General features: G+C 40.0%; 1 protein-coding gene across 2 annotated transcripts in view; it reads right to left on the bottom strand.

Annotated features, from left to right (window-relative positions):
• Positions 1-2,382: 2,382 nt before the first annotated feature.
• APPL2 (adaptor protein, phosphotyrosine interacting with PH domain and leucine zipper 2) overlaps positions 2,383-15,368 on the bottom strand; it is a 53,580-nt gene continuing 40,594 nt past the window's right edge. Inside the window, exons 15-21 of one of the 2 annotated variants that reach the window (XM_055395861.2) lie at positions 12,424-12,582; positions 12,218-12,270; positions 10,183-10,357; positions 5,949-5,985; positions 5,617-5,757; positions 4,753-4,800; positions 2,383-3,305 (exon numbers count right to left, since the gene is read on the bottom strand). In XM_055395861.2, coding sequence (XP_055251836.1) covers positions 3,279-3,305; positions 4,753-4,800; positions 5,617-5,757; positions 5,949-5,985; positions 10,183-10,357; positions 12,218-12,270; positions 12,424-12,582 — 640 coding nt within the window. In that variant the 3' untranslated portion in view covers positions 2,383-3,278. Of the gene's footprint in view, positions 3,522-4,752; positions 4,801-5,616; positions 5,758-5,948; positions 5,986-10,182; positions 10,358-12,217; positions 12,271-12,423; positions 12,583-15,368 lie in introns of both variants that reach the window. The other variant, XM_055395860.2, reaches the window with a different exon arrangement.

A 15,368-nucleotide genomic window follows, 5' to 3' on the forward strand; every position in this document is an offset into this window, starting at 1 on the left:
ATGGTTGCTCCTATAGGTAGAAATGCACTTGGCATGTAATTATTAGCTGTTGAAAAGTTTGAAGATAAACAGTCTGTATTTGACTCTGTTGGTCTCATAAAATCTTCCTTTTTAAATAACTCAGTGGAGTGCTGACAGTGTGAGGCAGGTCTTGCTCCTCCCCGAAGGTGGTCTGACAGGTGGCTAAACAATGGAGGCAGTGCTGGGAGATGCAGTTTGGTGAGGCTGCTGCTGCTGCTAAGTCACTTCAGTCCTGTCCGACTCTGTGTGACCCCAGAGACGGCAGCCCACCAGGTTCCCCTGTCCCTGAGATTCTCCAAGCAAAAACACTGGAGTGGGTTGCCATTTCCTTCTCCAATGCATGAGAGTAAAAAGTGAAAGTGAAGTCGCTCAGTCGTTCGACTCTTAGCGACCCCATGGACTGCAGCCTACCAGGCTCCTCCATCCATGGGATTTTCCAGGCAGCAGTACTGGAGCGGCTTGCCATTGGTGAGGCTGGCTGCCTAATAAAAGGCCTCATTTTCCTCCCTCCCACCTTCATTTACATGGCACTTGTGAATTTCGCAGAGGGCTTTCCTATACATTAATGCACATTTCAGTTGAGAGAAAGGGAGTCACCCACTGTTTCTGAATTTTAAATTTTTATTTAAAAATCGGATACATGCAAAAGCATATTAGTATGTATGTACTATTTAGTGATTGAAAAGAGAATGCCTGTGTAGCCACCAGGTGAGTTATGAGCTTAGATGCTCCCATTATTCCTACTCTGCTCCCTTTTCTACTGCAGAGGAAACCACAGTGCATTGCGTTTTTCTTGAGGGTTACAACTGTCATTATTTTAAAAAATAATATGGTGATGTTTGTGTTATTTTTTAAAGTTAATATAAATGTATTCTTATTGTGTGCTTATGACTTTAATTCAGTATCACTTTTGAAATTCATCCATGTTGATGTATATAGATCTAGTTCATTTAGCTTTATTTCCCTCATCCTGGATTACATGAATACACAGATATTTAGTCTGTTGGTAAGGTCTGGGTTATTTCCAAATTTGGGATACTATGAATAGCGCTGCTCTAATCGTCATTGTCCTTGTCCCTGGGAACGTGTGTTGAGTTTCCCCGGGGTGTGTGTCACAAGTGAACCTCCTTGGTGGTAGGGCCAGGTGTATCTGCAGGTTCACTGGAAGAGAATGCCAGGCTGTTGTCCCATCCCAGAAGTGGGTGAGGTGACTCCCATTCCCTGCCATGAGCTGGATTTCTGCAGTCTGGTCAATATCGTATCTGTGTGGTTTTAATTTGCATTTCCTTGATTTTTATATGATTGAACATATTTCTATTTGAGCCTTCTTTTCCCCTATGAAATGTTTTCATGACTTTTTTTTTCATTTTTTTCTTACTAATTTTAGGAACGTTTTATATATTCTGGATACTAATTTTTGTTCATGTGTGTTTGCTGAATTTGTTGTTGAGTCACTCACTAAGTCATGCGACTTTGCAACCCCATGGACTACAGCACAGCAGACTCTTCTGTCCTCCACTATCTCCTGGGAAGATGCTCAGTTAATTTTGTATTTTCATTCTATGTTTTCTGTGTCTCCGTCTGTTTTTCTGTTTTGTGTATAGATTTATATTATTTTCTAGATTCCACATATTCGTGATACATAGCTCTTTGACTTCACTGAGTATAATACTGTCTAGGTCCATCCATTTTGCTACCGGTGGCAGTATTTCATTCTTTTTATGGCCGAGTAATATGCCTGTGTGTGTTTGCCACATCTTTTTAAGCCAGTTGTCTGTTGTGTAAATAGTGCTGCATGTATCTTTTAGTTTTAATCTTTACTGGATACGTACCCAGAACTGATGGCTGGATCATATGGTAGCTCTGTTTCATCTTTTAAGGAACTTCCATACTATTTTCCACAGGCTACACATTATTAAAATTTTTAAATTAAAAACATCAATTTTTATTGAGTTTTATTATGTAGATATATTATTTTACACCCTGAACAGTTCTAAGCAAGAATTCAGGGGGGCTCTTGAAGCTTGTCAGAACTTACTGAGCTATGAGCTACTGTGATTACGCTGTGATTTTATGGTGTATAATTTCATACTGTTTTGACCAGCTCACTGTGTTTCTGATGGTGCCTCTTTAATTTTGAGTTACAAAAGTTGTTTTATTAATCCATTTAAAAAGCAGCACCTTTTAAAAATTTGGACTTGAGATCACGTTATTCCACTCACCTTGCATAATACATACCCTCTGCTGTGATTTCATTATGTCCTGGGGTTTGGTTTTTGTTTTTTTTAAAATTAGCTGTTAAAGCTACAGAAACAACTTTAGTTTTCTTTCATGGATGTTATAGAAAATAACCACAAAAAGAAACAGAATGATAGTTTTTATTTGCTAGCATTTATTGCTAGGTTAATTTATTACAAAGACAGTGGTATTTCTGTTGAACTTGGTTATAATTAAATACACTGTATCAATTAAAGATCATTACGCTTACTTCCTGATGGGTAGGATGTCTGGAACCTATGTGTCAGGGTGGAAATAGGAACTTTTTTACCAAGCCCCATGGCCAGCTGTGCTTCAAGTGAGTTAAAAAATTTGTTGGTCCCTTCTTTAAGGAGGGTCTGGCTCAGAAGAAATAGAAATTGGTGGAGCTGTACACTGTCCATGGTGCTCCACCCCTAAAAACAATATCTAAAGGCCCATATACTTCCAAATGCTGGTTCATTAAGGTTCCACTGTAAAATCAGACATCTTTTGTGGTACTTATCTGCTTGTCTTTTTTATTGTGTGATGTTTGAACAATTACCAAAACTAGACCTGCATTTCTGCTAGTGCTCGGACTTCAAAGCACAGGGCTCATCACCTGACTGCACAATTAATTCTGTTAGGTCAAAATGATGAGATAGACTTGATTATAAGCAGACCAATTTCAGAATGACAGGCACTTACAGTTTCATTAAAATACAAAAATAGATTATATTAATAGGAAATATTTAGTGTCTATCAAATTATAAATCTAGACTTTTACCATTTTTTTTAAAGGATATTGGAAACTGAAAAAGAGATGACATTGAAATAAAGTGAACAATGCATTTTTTTCATAGCTTTCATTCTGAGCACTGAACAATGCAATCTAAGAAAAAGACTTACCACAAAGCACCTAAAGTAACATTTGTAGATGGGTATGTTGTCAACCATTTCTTACTGTTTTCCCTCCCAAGTCTCAGTATCAAGGCATCAAGAGAACATTCCACAAGCGATTGTCAGCATTCTGAAACCAGGTGGTGTGCCTGTATGTATCAGAGAAGTTGAAAACCCTTAAGGAGGTAGCTCTCCTTCCTGGGTGTTCTTCACCCAAAGGCGCAAGGAAGTTATGCTTCAGATTCTGCGCCTCTATTTTCACTTGGACTTCCATCATTGCCATCTGGTTGATCGTTTAATAGTACATATTTTCCATCATTGGTTAGTGGTATGGACAGCATTAATTGAGCCAGTGCTTCTGGATCCTGAAGTTACGAGAGTTTAAGAAGGAGAAAAGAAAACACTTAAAATGCACTTAAAACCCCTTTGGTTTGGCTGTCATTATAATCTGTAATCTAGCCTCATTTCTTCTCTTGTCTTAGATATGCCTTCTTGCATCTTTTTAAAAAAAAAACAACACACCTCAGTTGTATTACTTCTCCCAAAAACTAGGCCAAGGTTTTCCCTGTCAGCCATAATATCATTTACATAGCAAACTCAGAATCATCTTTGTGGAGAGTCCAGAGAGGAATTTCTTTCACAGCCCTGACTGCTGTCTTTAAACTCCTTTTTTTTTCCTTTTACTCTATACCAAGAATTGCCAACTATGGCTGTTTGGCTCACCACTTGTTTTTATAAAGTTTTATTGGAATATAGCCATGCCAATTCATTTACATACTGTGGCTGCTTTTGTGTTACAACAGCAGAGTTGAGCAGTTTGGCAGCAGAGAAAGGCTTATCATCTGGCCCTTTATAGAAAGAAAATCTGCCAACTCTGATCTACACCATAAAATACAAACTTGCCGCGAGTGTTCATTCTTCATTATGTTGGTCCTAGTCCTTGACCTACCTGCCCCTCCCTGATGGATCAGAACTGCACAAATGTGATACCCATTAGCTACACGTTACTATTTACATTAGTTAAAACTAAAAATTTCAAATCCAGTTCCTTAGTCACACCAGCCACATTCAGTCCATTACTACAGAAAGTTCTGCTGGGCAGTGGTGAACTAGAAGCCCCTGGGGGCAGGAACTGTGTCTCTGGCTCACTGCTATAACCGCAAGGATTTTTCTTACACAGAATTTGCTCTCAAAAATTAGTTGGGTAAATGAAAGATGATAAACTACTGAGAGAGAGGTCTGAGAGTCTTCACTTCCAGACAGTTTCCAGATAACATCTCAGTGTTGCTGGGCCTGTGACCACTATGGGGGGTGAGGCCTTAGAGCACATGGCAGATACTGGTTAGTGTCCTTTAATCTGAAACAGAGGAAACCTAGCCAACCACCGCAGAAGCTGTAGCCGTGGTATTTGTTAGCAATGCCACGTGTTTCCAGTGACAGGAACTAGCTGATCAAAAATGCCTGGCACACAGAAGGCTTAAAAGGAAGTCCCAGGCGTGGCCGCCCTGCCTAGTGAACATCGTTTTTCTTTTTGAGAGAAAGGTAACTGTACAGGTAACTTTTGAGTTGTTCAGCCAGCACTAAAATGAACCTTACCTTCTGAACCTCAATGATTTCTTTTCCCAAATTAATAGCATAACATATCTGCAAAAAAAAAAAAAACAAAAGCAATGTTTGGCAAAGGCAGAAAAGGTTAAGAACTTTAGAAAAAAATGTGATTCTGAAAGTACAGCGAGGTCACAGTCTGCTCACATCACCATGGAGGCAGAGGACCTGGCTGCAGGAAGTTCGTCAGATGGGGCTTCTGAACACTAGCATCCACCTGTACTGGTCTGTTGCCACTTTATGTTAAGTGAAAACTGACCTTATTAAACAGTCTAAAATTCTTACTGGATACTTTTTCCCTTTCTCTCAACCATATTTAGCCACTGCATGTTGATACACACAGTGCTTAACAGATATTTCCTGAAAGAAGGTTGAGTCATTTTGATTAATTCTAAGTAGCAAAAGGCAGCCACAAAGTTTCATACTAAAGAAAAGAACAGTTTAGATGTACTTTCCTCACATCTGCTTCCTTGGTTTCTGCCCTGAGAAAAAGATTTTCTCCATTGTAACTTTAAAAAAAAGAAATTTGAGGTGAACTGCTTCTTAACATTTCCTGAACTCTTCTAAGCAATTATATTTCACCATTAAAGTTCTTCACTCTTTTGGTTGATATGTACTTTCCATATGGAAATTTTACTCCAGTTTTCAGTGGGGCCTTCGTAGGAGGTATTCTTAAACTCCTCAGTGGGGGCCTGAAGAATAGTTAATTAAATGTTGAAGAGGTTTGTGCAAAATAACCCTTTAAATATCTGTCTTTGGACTGAAATATTTGGCATCTTCATTCAGCTGCTTTCCCAACTGAGCTGCTATTTCAGCCACCTTTGCGGCATCTTAAGATGAAGAAAATAACAAGACCTTTTCGCCTTCTGAGTTGCTTTCAAAAACGTATGTGCTCAGAGACTCTCCGCCTGTGGATTCAGGCAAGCGGACCACAAAGCCAACCAGTCTCTTGTTTTCTTGATGAGCAGCAAACTGGGTGACACTCGTGAGTTCAAACTAGAAAAAAACAGGAATAGACTATTACTATGCAACAAACTGGAATTTGGGTCACTCTCCATAAAGACAGTGCACACGGCTAGTGACGTTTAATCTGGCAAGTAAATTCAAGTGCACACTTTGGGATTCAGGTGACTATGAAGGTGAATTAAAGAGTAATCACTACAGTTAGCATGCAGCAGGGTACTTACATTGGCTCTTGTTACTTGAGTCTGGGGATCTATCAACCTGAAATTTTAAGAGATTCATTATATCACAAATATTGGATAAAATTATATTCTTAGATGAGTTTGTAGAACTTCAGAAGGAAACCACACAAAACTTTAAACATGAAAACATATTTTCATATGTTTTTGTCTGGTTGAGGGTGAGGTGACCATCCAAAGGGAGCGAGTACCCTGGTTTCTGCCTTGATCGAACCTGTGCAGTTAAACCTCAGGGCATCTTTAATGGAAAATGATGGCAAAGAGTGGATTTCACAGTATTTTGGTGCTTATCCAAAGAGGAGGCAGCATTATAATTCTCCAGAAAAATTAACATGGATGGATAATACTCTGTGCAGCCTCCTCCTCAGAAATTCCTATCCGGCTGTTTCCCTTAAAGTACCAGAAACAGATACTTAGCACTTTTAACAAGTTTTCTCAAAAACGTGGGATAGAGGTGAGAACTGTTAAGGGATTTAACAGAATTCTTCCCTAACAGAACTCTTCCCAAACTGTCAGTTTGGGTGTAGCAGGAGTAACTTTTCTAGATACTCTCAACAGCATTTTAAGCATCATCCATGTCTGAGAAAATTACCTTAGAGAATTTACTGTTATTTTATAGAAGATACAAATTTCTACTTTCTAAAACATAGTATTGTGGATATAAATTATTATTGATGTGCTGTTTCATAAGTGAAAGCGAAATATCTATTTGCTTTGTTAAAAGATGATTCTAATTCTATTTATATGGAATGTCCAGAATAGGAAAATCTTAAGACAGGTTAGTCTTAATTAGATTAGTGGCTAGGACTGAGCAGGTTGCAGGGGAAAGGGAGTGACTGCTAATGGGTGTTTTTATGGAGGGGATGATAAAAATGTTCTAAAACTGTTTGGGTGACAGTTATACAAATATGTACATACTAAAAAACACAGAAAACAGGTAAATTATAAGTTATATTTCAATAAAGCTGTCCCCCACCCCATGGTAACAGTTTGAAAAATACACACTTATATTTGTTAAAGCATAGTATTTATCATCAGAGGGCTCAAGACTAAATTCCTGGATACTAACTTTATGATCTTATGCAAATCACCCTGACTTCTCTCATCTGCTTTGTAAAACTGGGATAAGAACCTCTGTAAACTTCAAAGAGATCCAACCAGTCCATTCTAAAGGAGATCAATCCTGGGAGTTCATTGGAAGGACTGATGCTAAAGCTGAAACTCCGATACTTTGGCCACCTCATGCGTCGAGTTTACTCACTGGAAAAGACTCTGACGCTGGGAGGGACTGGGGGCGGGAGGAGACGGGGATGACAGAGAATGAGATGGCTGGATGGCATCACCGACTCGATGGACGTGAGTTTGAGTGAACTCCGGGAGTTGGTGTTGGACAGGGAGGCCTGGCGTGCTGTGATTCATGGGGTCGCAAAGAGTCGGACACGACTGAGCAACTGAACTGAACTGAAACGTCAAAGAGGTGGTTAACAAAATATGCATGGAATTTTAAGCTATAAAGTGAGTATGAATTTAATGATTTTTAAAATATATATCATAAGCAATTTCCCTCAAGTTGGGATAACTGAAGTATTTAATAGTAAAAGTTTTCTATAAACTTTTATTAGTTTGCTGTGTGTAACAGATAACCTGTATTTGCTTTTAAAGATCTGATTTTCTGTGTGGCTTCTAAAAACATGAATTCCCATACAAGGATGTGTGTGTATATAGTGGTAAAATACACCTAACATCAAATTCACCATTCTTGATATTTAACACATCACAGTATTGAACAAGCATCACCACTATCTAGTTCTAGAACAGCTTCATCAGAGGGAAATTCTGTATCCGTTAGAGCAGTCACTTCCCATTCTCCTTTCTTCTCAGCTTTTGACAGTTCTCACTAATCTTTGTAGATTTGCCTATTGTGGATATTTCATATAAATGATCATACAATATGTGGCTTTTTTGTCTTTCAATTAGTATAATGTTTTCAAGGTTCATCTGTGTTGTAGTATATACCAGTACTTCATTCCTGTTTTTAAAATTTATTTTTAATTGAAGGATAATTGCTTCCAATATTGCGTTGGTTTCTGCCATACATCAACATGAATCAGCCATAGGTATACATACGTCCCTTCCCTCTTGAACCTGCATTCCTTTTTAAGGCTGAGTAGTATCTCACTGTACATATATACCACATTATGTTTATATATTCATCTTTTGATGGACATTGGATTATTCCTCTACCTTTTGGCTATTGTGTATAGTACTCTTATATGAACACTTGTTTTAAATTCTTTTGGCTATCAACCCAGGAATGGAATTCTATGTTTAAGTTACAAAGGAAGTGCCAAATTTCTTCCCACAGTAGCTGAACCATCTTACATGCCCACCAGCAGTGGGTTCCAGTTGCTTCACATCCTTGCTAACACTTGCTATTTTCTTTTTTTAAAAAATCTATAGTCATCCTAGTGGGTATGAAGTGGTTCTGGATATGATTTACATGTTAGTTACTCAAGACACGAGCATGTTTTCATGTGCTTGTTGGCCAATTACATATCTCTGGGGGAACAGATAGTCCTTTGTCCGTTTTTAACCCAAGTTTTTCCTTTGTTGACTTGTGAGAGTTCTCTGTATTAGATAAAGGATTTGAAACTGTTCTCTTCCATTCTGCGTGTTGTCTTTGCACATTTTTTTGGATAGTGTTCTTTGATGCACTATGTTTTTTCTCAGTGCTTTTACATAAATTGAATCTTTTTGGTGGTGATTATAAGATCACTGAGCCAATGCCTATGAAAGGTCTAGGAGATACTTGAAGAAAAGCTTTAAATAAATGTAAGTTTTTATCCATAAGAACCTCATTCTCGAAGCAGGGCACAGGCACTCAAAGCCTCTGGGACAACCCAGAGGGGTGGGGGGGGGAGGGTGGAGAGAGGGGTTCAGGATGGGGGGACACATGTACACCCGTGGCTGATTCATGTCGCTGTATGGCAAAAACCACCACAATATTGTAAAGTAATTAGCCTTCAATTAAAATGAATGAATTAATTAAAAACCTCATTCTTAGTAGGTTTGTAACAAATGACAAGAACTGATTTTAATAAATGGAAAAAACTATAATTTTTGCCAAAGTACTGGTTAACTTTTTTGAAACTTAACATTTATTGAGCACTTTCTATGTGCCAGTCATGGCTGTAAATGTTTTACATGAATTAACTCATTTATTCCTCGTGACAACACTATGTGGAATGGATATGGTTGTTTTCATTTTATAACTGAAGAAACCGAGACACAAAGGTTAACTTGCTCAAGTTCAAATAACTAATAAATGCCAGAGTCAGGAATAAGGCTCTAAAGCAGTGCTGCTGTCCCATAGAAATTTAATGTAAGCCTTATATGTAATTAAAAAATTTCTAGCAGCCACATCACATCAAAAAAAAAAAAGTGAAAGCAAGTGAAATTAATATACTATAATAGATCAAAAATATTACCAGCTAGACATGTTACTAACATAACAATTACTTTGCTTTCTCTTTGAGGTGGGTATGATAGTATGAGAGCTTAAATATTGGCATGTGTTTTACACTTCTCAGTTCAGATGAGTTAGGTTTCAGATGTTACATGCAGCTGCAGTATGGACAGTGCAGGTCTTAATAAAACCTGTGCCAACCACAGCTTGACCACTGTTTACCATCATTCATACAGCTCTTATTACTTGAAACCCCAAAGTATGTAGTTGATATGGCTTGACTTCTTTATTTTCAGCCCAACAAATATTAACCAGATTTCCCTTGTGGTGGTCTAGTTATCTCAGGCAGGCTCATGATCTGTTTTCACAGTTTTTAAATTTTTATTAAACGGTACTCTGAGGTGAAAGAGAAAAAACAAAACCCCTTTCATTTGCAAGCTCTGAGAGAGACAGAAACACTCAAATAACATCATCTTTATGCACAATGGGGTAGGATTCACTCACCACTAAAAATACCAGTTTCTAAAAATACCAGGTTCTGTCTTTAGGGGCACTTCTTTTAGCCAGTGTATCTTATGAAATTGAAATGTATTATAAAAAGCAAAGCAGAAACATGAATAGTGTCTTCATTTAATCCAATCAAACAAGTATTCTACTGTCAATATTCTACGTCTAACTGGCAGACGGTTAGACGTGCCTTAACAGAGAATTAGTAGAAGCTGTAAGAAAGTCTGAAAATGAAACTGAACGTACCTCAGAGTCTGACTGGTGACCATCAGATGGGATTCTGTCATCCGGAAGATGTTATGAATAGCCCGAGCAGCCAATACTTGTCTCATTGCTTCGTAAATCACTTCCGTAGTGTTGTCTGTTTTGACTGCCATTGATCCCAAAAACCGAACTATAAACATCTGTTGCAAGAGAGAATCTGCAAGAGAGCATTTTCTGCTCAGGATCATGTTCACTTCCTATCTGCCAACCCACATACAAAGAAGCGCACATGCTGGTCTGAGGACAGGCCAACTTCAGATTTTCCTTGCTTTCTGAAGGGCTTTCTAAAGCCAAAACTTCTCAATACTCTGATTATGTAAAACCACAAACCGCCAAAGCTTTCAATCTGTTGTCTACATTTTGTCTGGAACAATTCATTAGACTAGAAAAGCACCTCTTTTTCTTCATCTATAAAATGAAACCAGATGAATGTCCTTCAAGCACTAAAACGCTAGGTGACCACATGTAAGAGAAAGTGTATCATCTTACCCTGTTTCCGAAAATCAGCTTTTCCCAATAATAGAACATTCATTCATTACTTTGGCCTCCTGATAAAATCCTTTTATAGAAGAAAATTTATTTGAACAAAGTAAGACCTGATTTTGGATCTCACTCAATTTATGCACATCATTTATTACTGAAGGGCAGTGATGACATTCCATAAACTCTGGGAGATCTCAAACTGTTAACTTATTTGATGCTAATGAGCTTACAGTATTAGCTTCTTGGTAATGACACACAACCTGACAAACAGTAACAGCAATCACAATTGGAAAATCATGAAGAAGGTTTGAAAGATCTTTTTTTCCCTGTAAGAACAATAGTTCTTTCTACCATTTGAAAGTAAGAAGCCTACATTTTCTTCACTTATCTTCCCTATTAGTATTCTAGCCCCTAAAAAAAACAAATTAGGAAAATATAACTGACATGCTATAAATGGTTACTCCCATATGAAGATAGTTTTTACAAGTTGGACATTTTCTGTATAGACTGGTAACAAACTGTGGACTGTGTGAAAAGTCAGCTAGAGAGTCAGATCTGAGGCAGAGCCTATTTAATAATCTGCCTAAAGCTGTGAGGAATGCCTCTTCACAAGTCCTACTTTTAAATAAGTGGCATTTCATTTTAATGACATTCTGTGGCTTCAGTCAGGAAGCTGTGTTAAAAGGCCTTGCCAGCACTTCTAAACTGTCCTGGCTGGGAGCTGCAGCTCTGTGGGAGTAGCAGGTTATGGTTAGCTCTATCGGGTATGTTCTTATGTACCTTACAAGAACGTAAATCAGATAACAACAATCTGAATTATAATGAATTAAATACCTTTTATTTTTCCCATCTTTCATGTCATCTTCAAATTTAAGAATGAGTTGTTTTTGTGCTTTTGGTTTTCTAAAATGAAATAGCATATTTATGACTCATCCGGATTTTATCCTCTTGGAGTCTGTTTTGCAATAATGTGATAGCAGATTTAGATAACATTGCTCTGCAGGAGCTACAAAAAGGTTATGGATGTGGCTAAATGGTGGCGATGCTTGCAGAAAATCTGTCAACCACCCCTCAGTTTTTACGCTGCTGCTGCTAAGTTGCATCAGTCGTGTCCGACTCTGTGCTACCCCACAAACGGCAGCCCACCAGGCTCCCCTGTCCCTGGGATTCTCCAGGCAAGAACACTGGAGTGGGTTGCCATTTCCTTCTCCAGTGCATGAGAGTGAAAGTGAAGTCGCTCAGTCTTGTCCGACCCTTAGCGACCCCATGGACTGTAGCCCACCAGGCTCCTCCGCCCATGGGATTTTCCAGGCGAGAGTACTGGAGTGGGGTGCCATTGCCTTCTCCGGTTTTTACGCTAGACCTGTCCTAACTGCATTGTGTCCTAATGAGTTTTCACACAGAACATCTGTGGGTCATAATTTCAATTCATATTCAAGTGAAAGCTTTTTGGAACACGACTTCATATCTTACTTCAAGGGGCCTGATCATTCTGTGCTGGGGAAAGAAAAAGCACACAAAACGAGCCACTTACCTTCTGCTTCTGGAAATGCTGCATCCTCAGTTTCACCAAAGGGGTTGGTACGCCTAGGGGGACAGCCAGAGTCAAAACAATCCCGAGGGCAGGGCTTCAGTTCAAAGAATGCTTAACACCTGAACTCTACGCCAGAAGGGGACAGTCTCTGGGGGTGGGAGGGGAATGACATTCTCCCAGAAATAACCCCCTTTATTAGCCCATACCTGCCTCCTCTGTTCTGATCAAGGAATTCTGTGGCGGGAAGTACAATGTCAAACTGAATAGGTGTTCCAGGTGCAATTAGTTGTTCAGCTTCAGGTATAATGACTGTTGCTTTTGGAACTATCTTGTCATTTTCCATCTCTGAACTTTTCATGTTCTGGCTGGAGTACAAAGTTGAAAAAAAATTTTGTAAATGCCTTCTGACCTTAAGTTTTTACAGTCAAATGAATACATGTTGAATGCCTATGTGACTTTTACAAGTAGATAAGGGAGAAGATCTAACTTACTCTACCAATAAATCTTTTAAGATGTCATTCATGTCTGTGGTTAAAATTGCTCAGATATTCCCATTACCTACAGCTGGTTCTGTGCATGACATTCCACATGATGCTAGACTGCTTCTTATATTACCTATTAATTTCCTATATCTTTCTCTGTTTAAGACAGGTTTTTGAGGGCAGGAGCTGTAGCTAAATCATATTTATCACTTGGTACACAATAGGCCCTCACAAATGTTTGCTGAATGAATACTACATTGTGGCCTAGCAGTCAACCACCTGGCTCTGCCGCCTCCTGACGGCCTCCCTCTCCCCTCCTGCAGCGCACCCTCCACTGTGCTCCTCCTGCCGACTCTGCCTCAGTTCCACTGCTCACCCACTCCTGCTCTGCAAACATCAGCTCAGATTGCCCTCCGTCCACCAGGCCTTTCAAGCCAGCCTGACCCTCTCCTTCCTCTGCCGTCCTGTGGTTCTTCTTAGGAGGTCAGGAGGACAGTCTTGGACCTCCGTGTGCCTCCAGGGCTTAGCACTGGACCCACACATGCTGTTTGGAGACTGTGGCCAGAACAGTAGAGCACTGTCTGAACAGTGATTCACCCTGTCTGTTCTCTTCCCATTGTCAGCATGCTGTAATTTAACCTTTCATATGTTTATAATCTTTTCTCCCCAGCTAGAGTGTAAATGCCTGTGAGGGGCAAAGAATGTAAAAGTATTTTGATTTCTTACATTATTTGAACCAAAAGAAGACTCTCAGTATCTTTCCATTCATTTGATATTTTGTGTATCAGTATTTCAAATTTTTCAAGTATGTCAGTAACTTAATACATTGTAAGGAACTATTTTATAGTATCATCTGACAAATGAGCGTAATGAATGGAAAGTGGACAGATTACAGACAGAAGAGTAGATGGTCACTACAAGGAGAGACACTCAGTTTAACCTCCACTGTTCACAGAAAAGGAATCCACGGCCTCTAGAGAAGCTGATGATCCTGAATGCACTCGGTCATCTGGTGGGTGAGCTAGATTAAGAACTGAGTCTTTCCCACTGTGTCACACTGCCTCAGTAACCAGAATGACAGAATCACACCTGCTATTCAATGCAGTCTTTAAGAAGGGAGCATGATACAAGGTGTGAGTCTGACTTCCTTCACAATCTGTCCCTGTCTCCCTCCTGCCCAAGCTCATCTCCTCTCTGGCCTCCCTTGGCTGACCCATCATCTAGTTATACTGATATCCTTTCAGTTCCCAAAAGACACCACGCTCTTCGCTGCCGTCAGCCTTCAGAGCTGATGTTGGGAATGCAGTACGTCTGGCTCTCTGTAAGAGAGGCTACTTCTCATCTCTTACTTCTCAGTTTAAATACTATCTCCCCAGACAGGCCCTAAATTGGTCTCCTCTTTATTCTTTATGACAGCATTCTTATCTTCACCATAATAGTGCTTTCCTGTATTTTAACTTATTTACCTTTGGCCTGTCTTTCCCTACAAGTCTGTAAGTTTCATGCTTTAGCTCATTGCCTGGCCACATACTGGACATTTAACAAACGTGTGTTGAACAACAGGATAAATGAATGAATATTAGATATAAGTAACTGCAGAATGAGTGAAGGCCACATGTGAGATTTGCTTGGAAGTGAACAGCAATTTATCCCCAAGAACACAGTTTCTCTGCTTCATTCCCTCACTGTCATCAAAACATTTCTTTATCCTTAACGAGTTGACCCTAAGAGTACCCTGCCCCTCCACTGCTCAGAGACCACCTGGCAGCCGTGTGTCACCCTTCCAATCTCTGGGCAGATTTAGCCAGCTGGCTACAGTCATTTTTTTCTAGGGATTCTTCTATGGGGTCCTTTCTAAGAATGTGGTTTATATATTCTAGAACAGAGGAGAAAAATCAGTTACTGAATCTGAGCTGCAAACTGTTTTTTCAGAAAGCCAATCACACCTCCTAATTACTAACACTAACTGAACTTTGGCACCCCAGAAAGAGCGTTTTAAGAGCGGCAAGAGGCCCCGGAGGTGGTCTCATTCACTTCATGTCAGAGTCGGCACAGAGGCCTGGAGCGATGACGACTCACTCAGGGACATCCATCCGTGTTCAGAGCAGAGCTGTTGGTAAGACCACGTCTCCGAGCTCCAGTCTAGGGCATGTTCTCCAATCTGTCCCTCACACTCGCGTGGCTTTACAAAGAGAGGACAGCCACTGACCCAATCCGAGGCTCAGAGAGGAGCCCCACTGGCTGGATCTGTATTTCCATTTCCATTCATAAAGTGCTTTCCTTGAAGCTGCACTTGATAAGCATGTGACTTGTGTGTAAACTGGTATCCTTAAATTGGGGCCCTGGAGTGTTCTCAAGACTTGTCGCCTCTTCCTCACTTTCATTCCCTTGGCTCAGGTTCTCCTCGCAGATCATCCCGCGGGGCCCTCTGCCCTTCCCTTCTCCCACCCCACCCACTCTCTCCTAGGAAGGGTCACCAACAGTCTTCCCACGCTGTTCCGACTGCCTCCCCACTTCTCGAAGCCTGCAGTCCTGCTCCACTGCCATTGTTTCACAGTTGGACTCAACCTATCTTCTATCTCGTGCTCTTCCTCCTCACGTCCCCGTGTTGGGTGTGTGAGCGCTGGCTCCACATTGCACAGCACTGAGACCCTGGAAAGTTACTTAAC

Source organism: Moschus berezovskii, chromosome 6, assembly GCF_049115385.1.
Source record: "Moschus berezovskii isolate FMDL1 chromosome 6, NW_MosBer_1.0, whole genome shotgun sequence".
NCBI lineage: Eukaryota > Metazoa > Chordata > Mammalia > Artiodactyla > Moschidae > Moschus > Moschus berezovskii.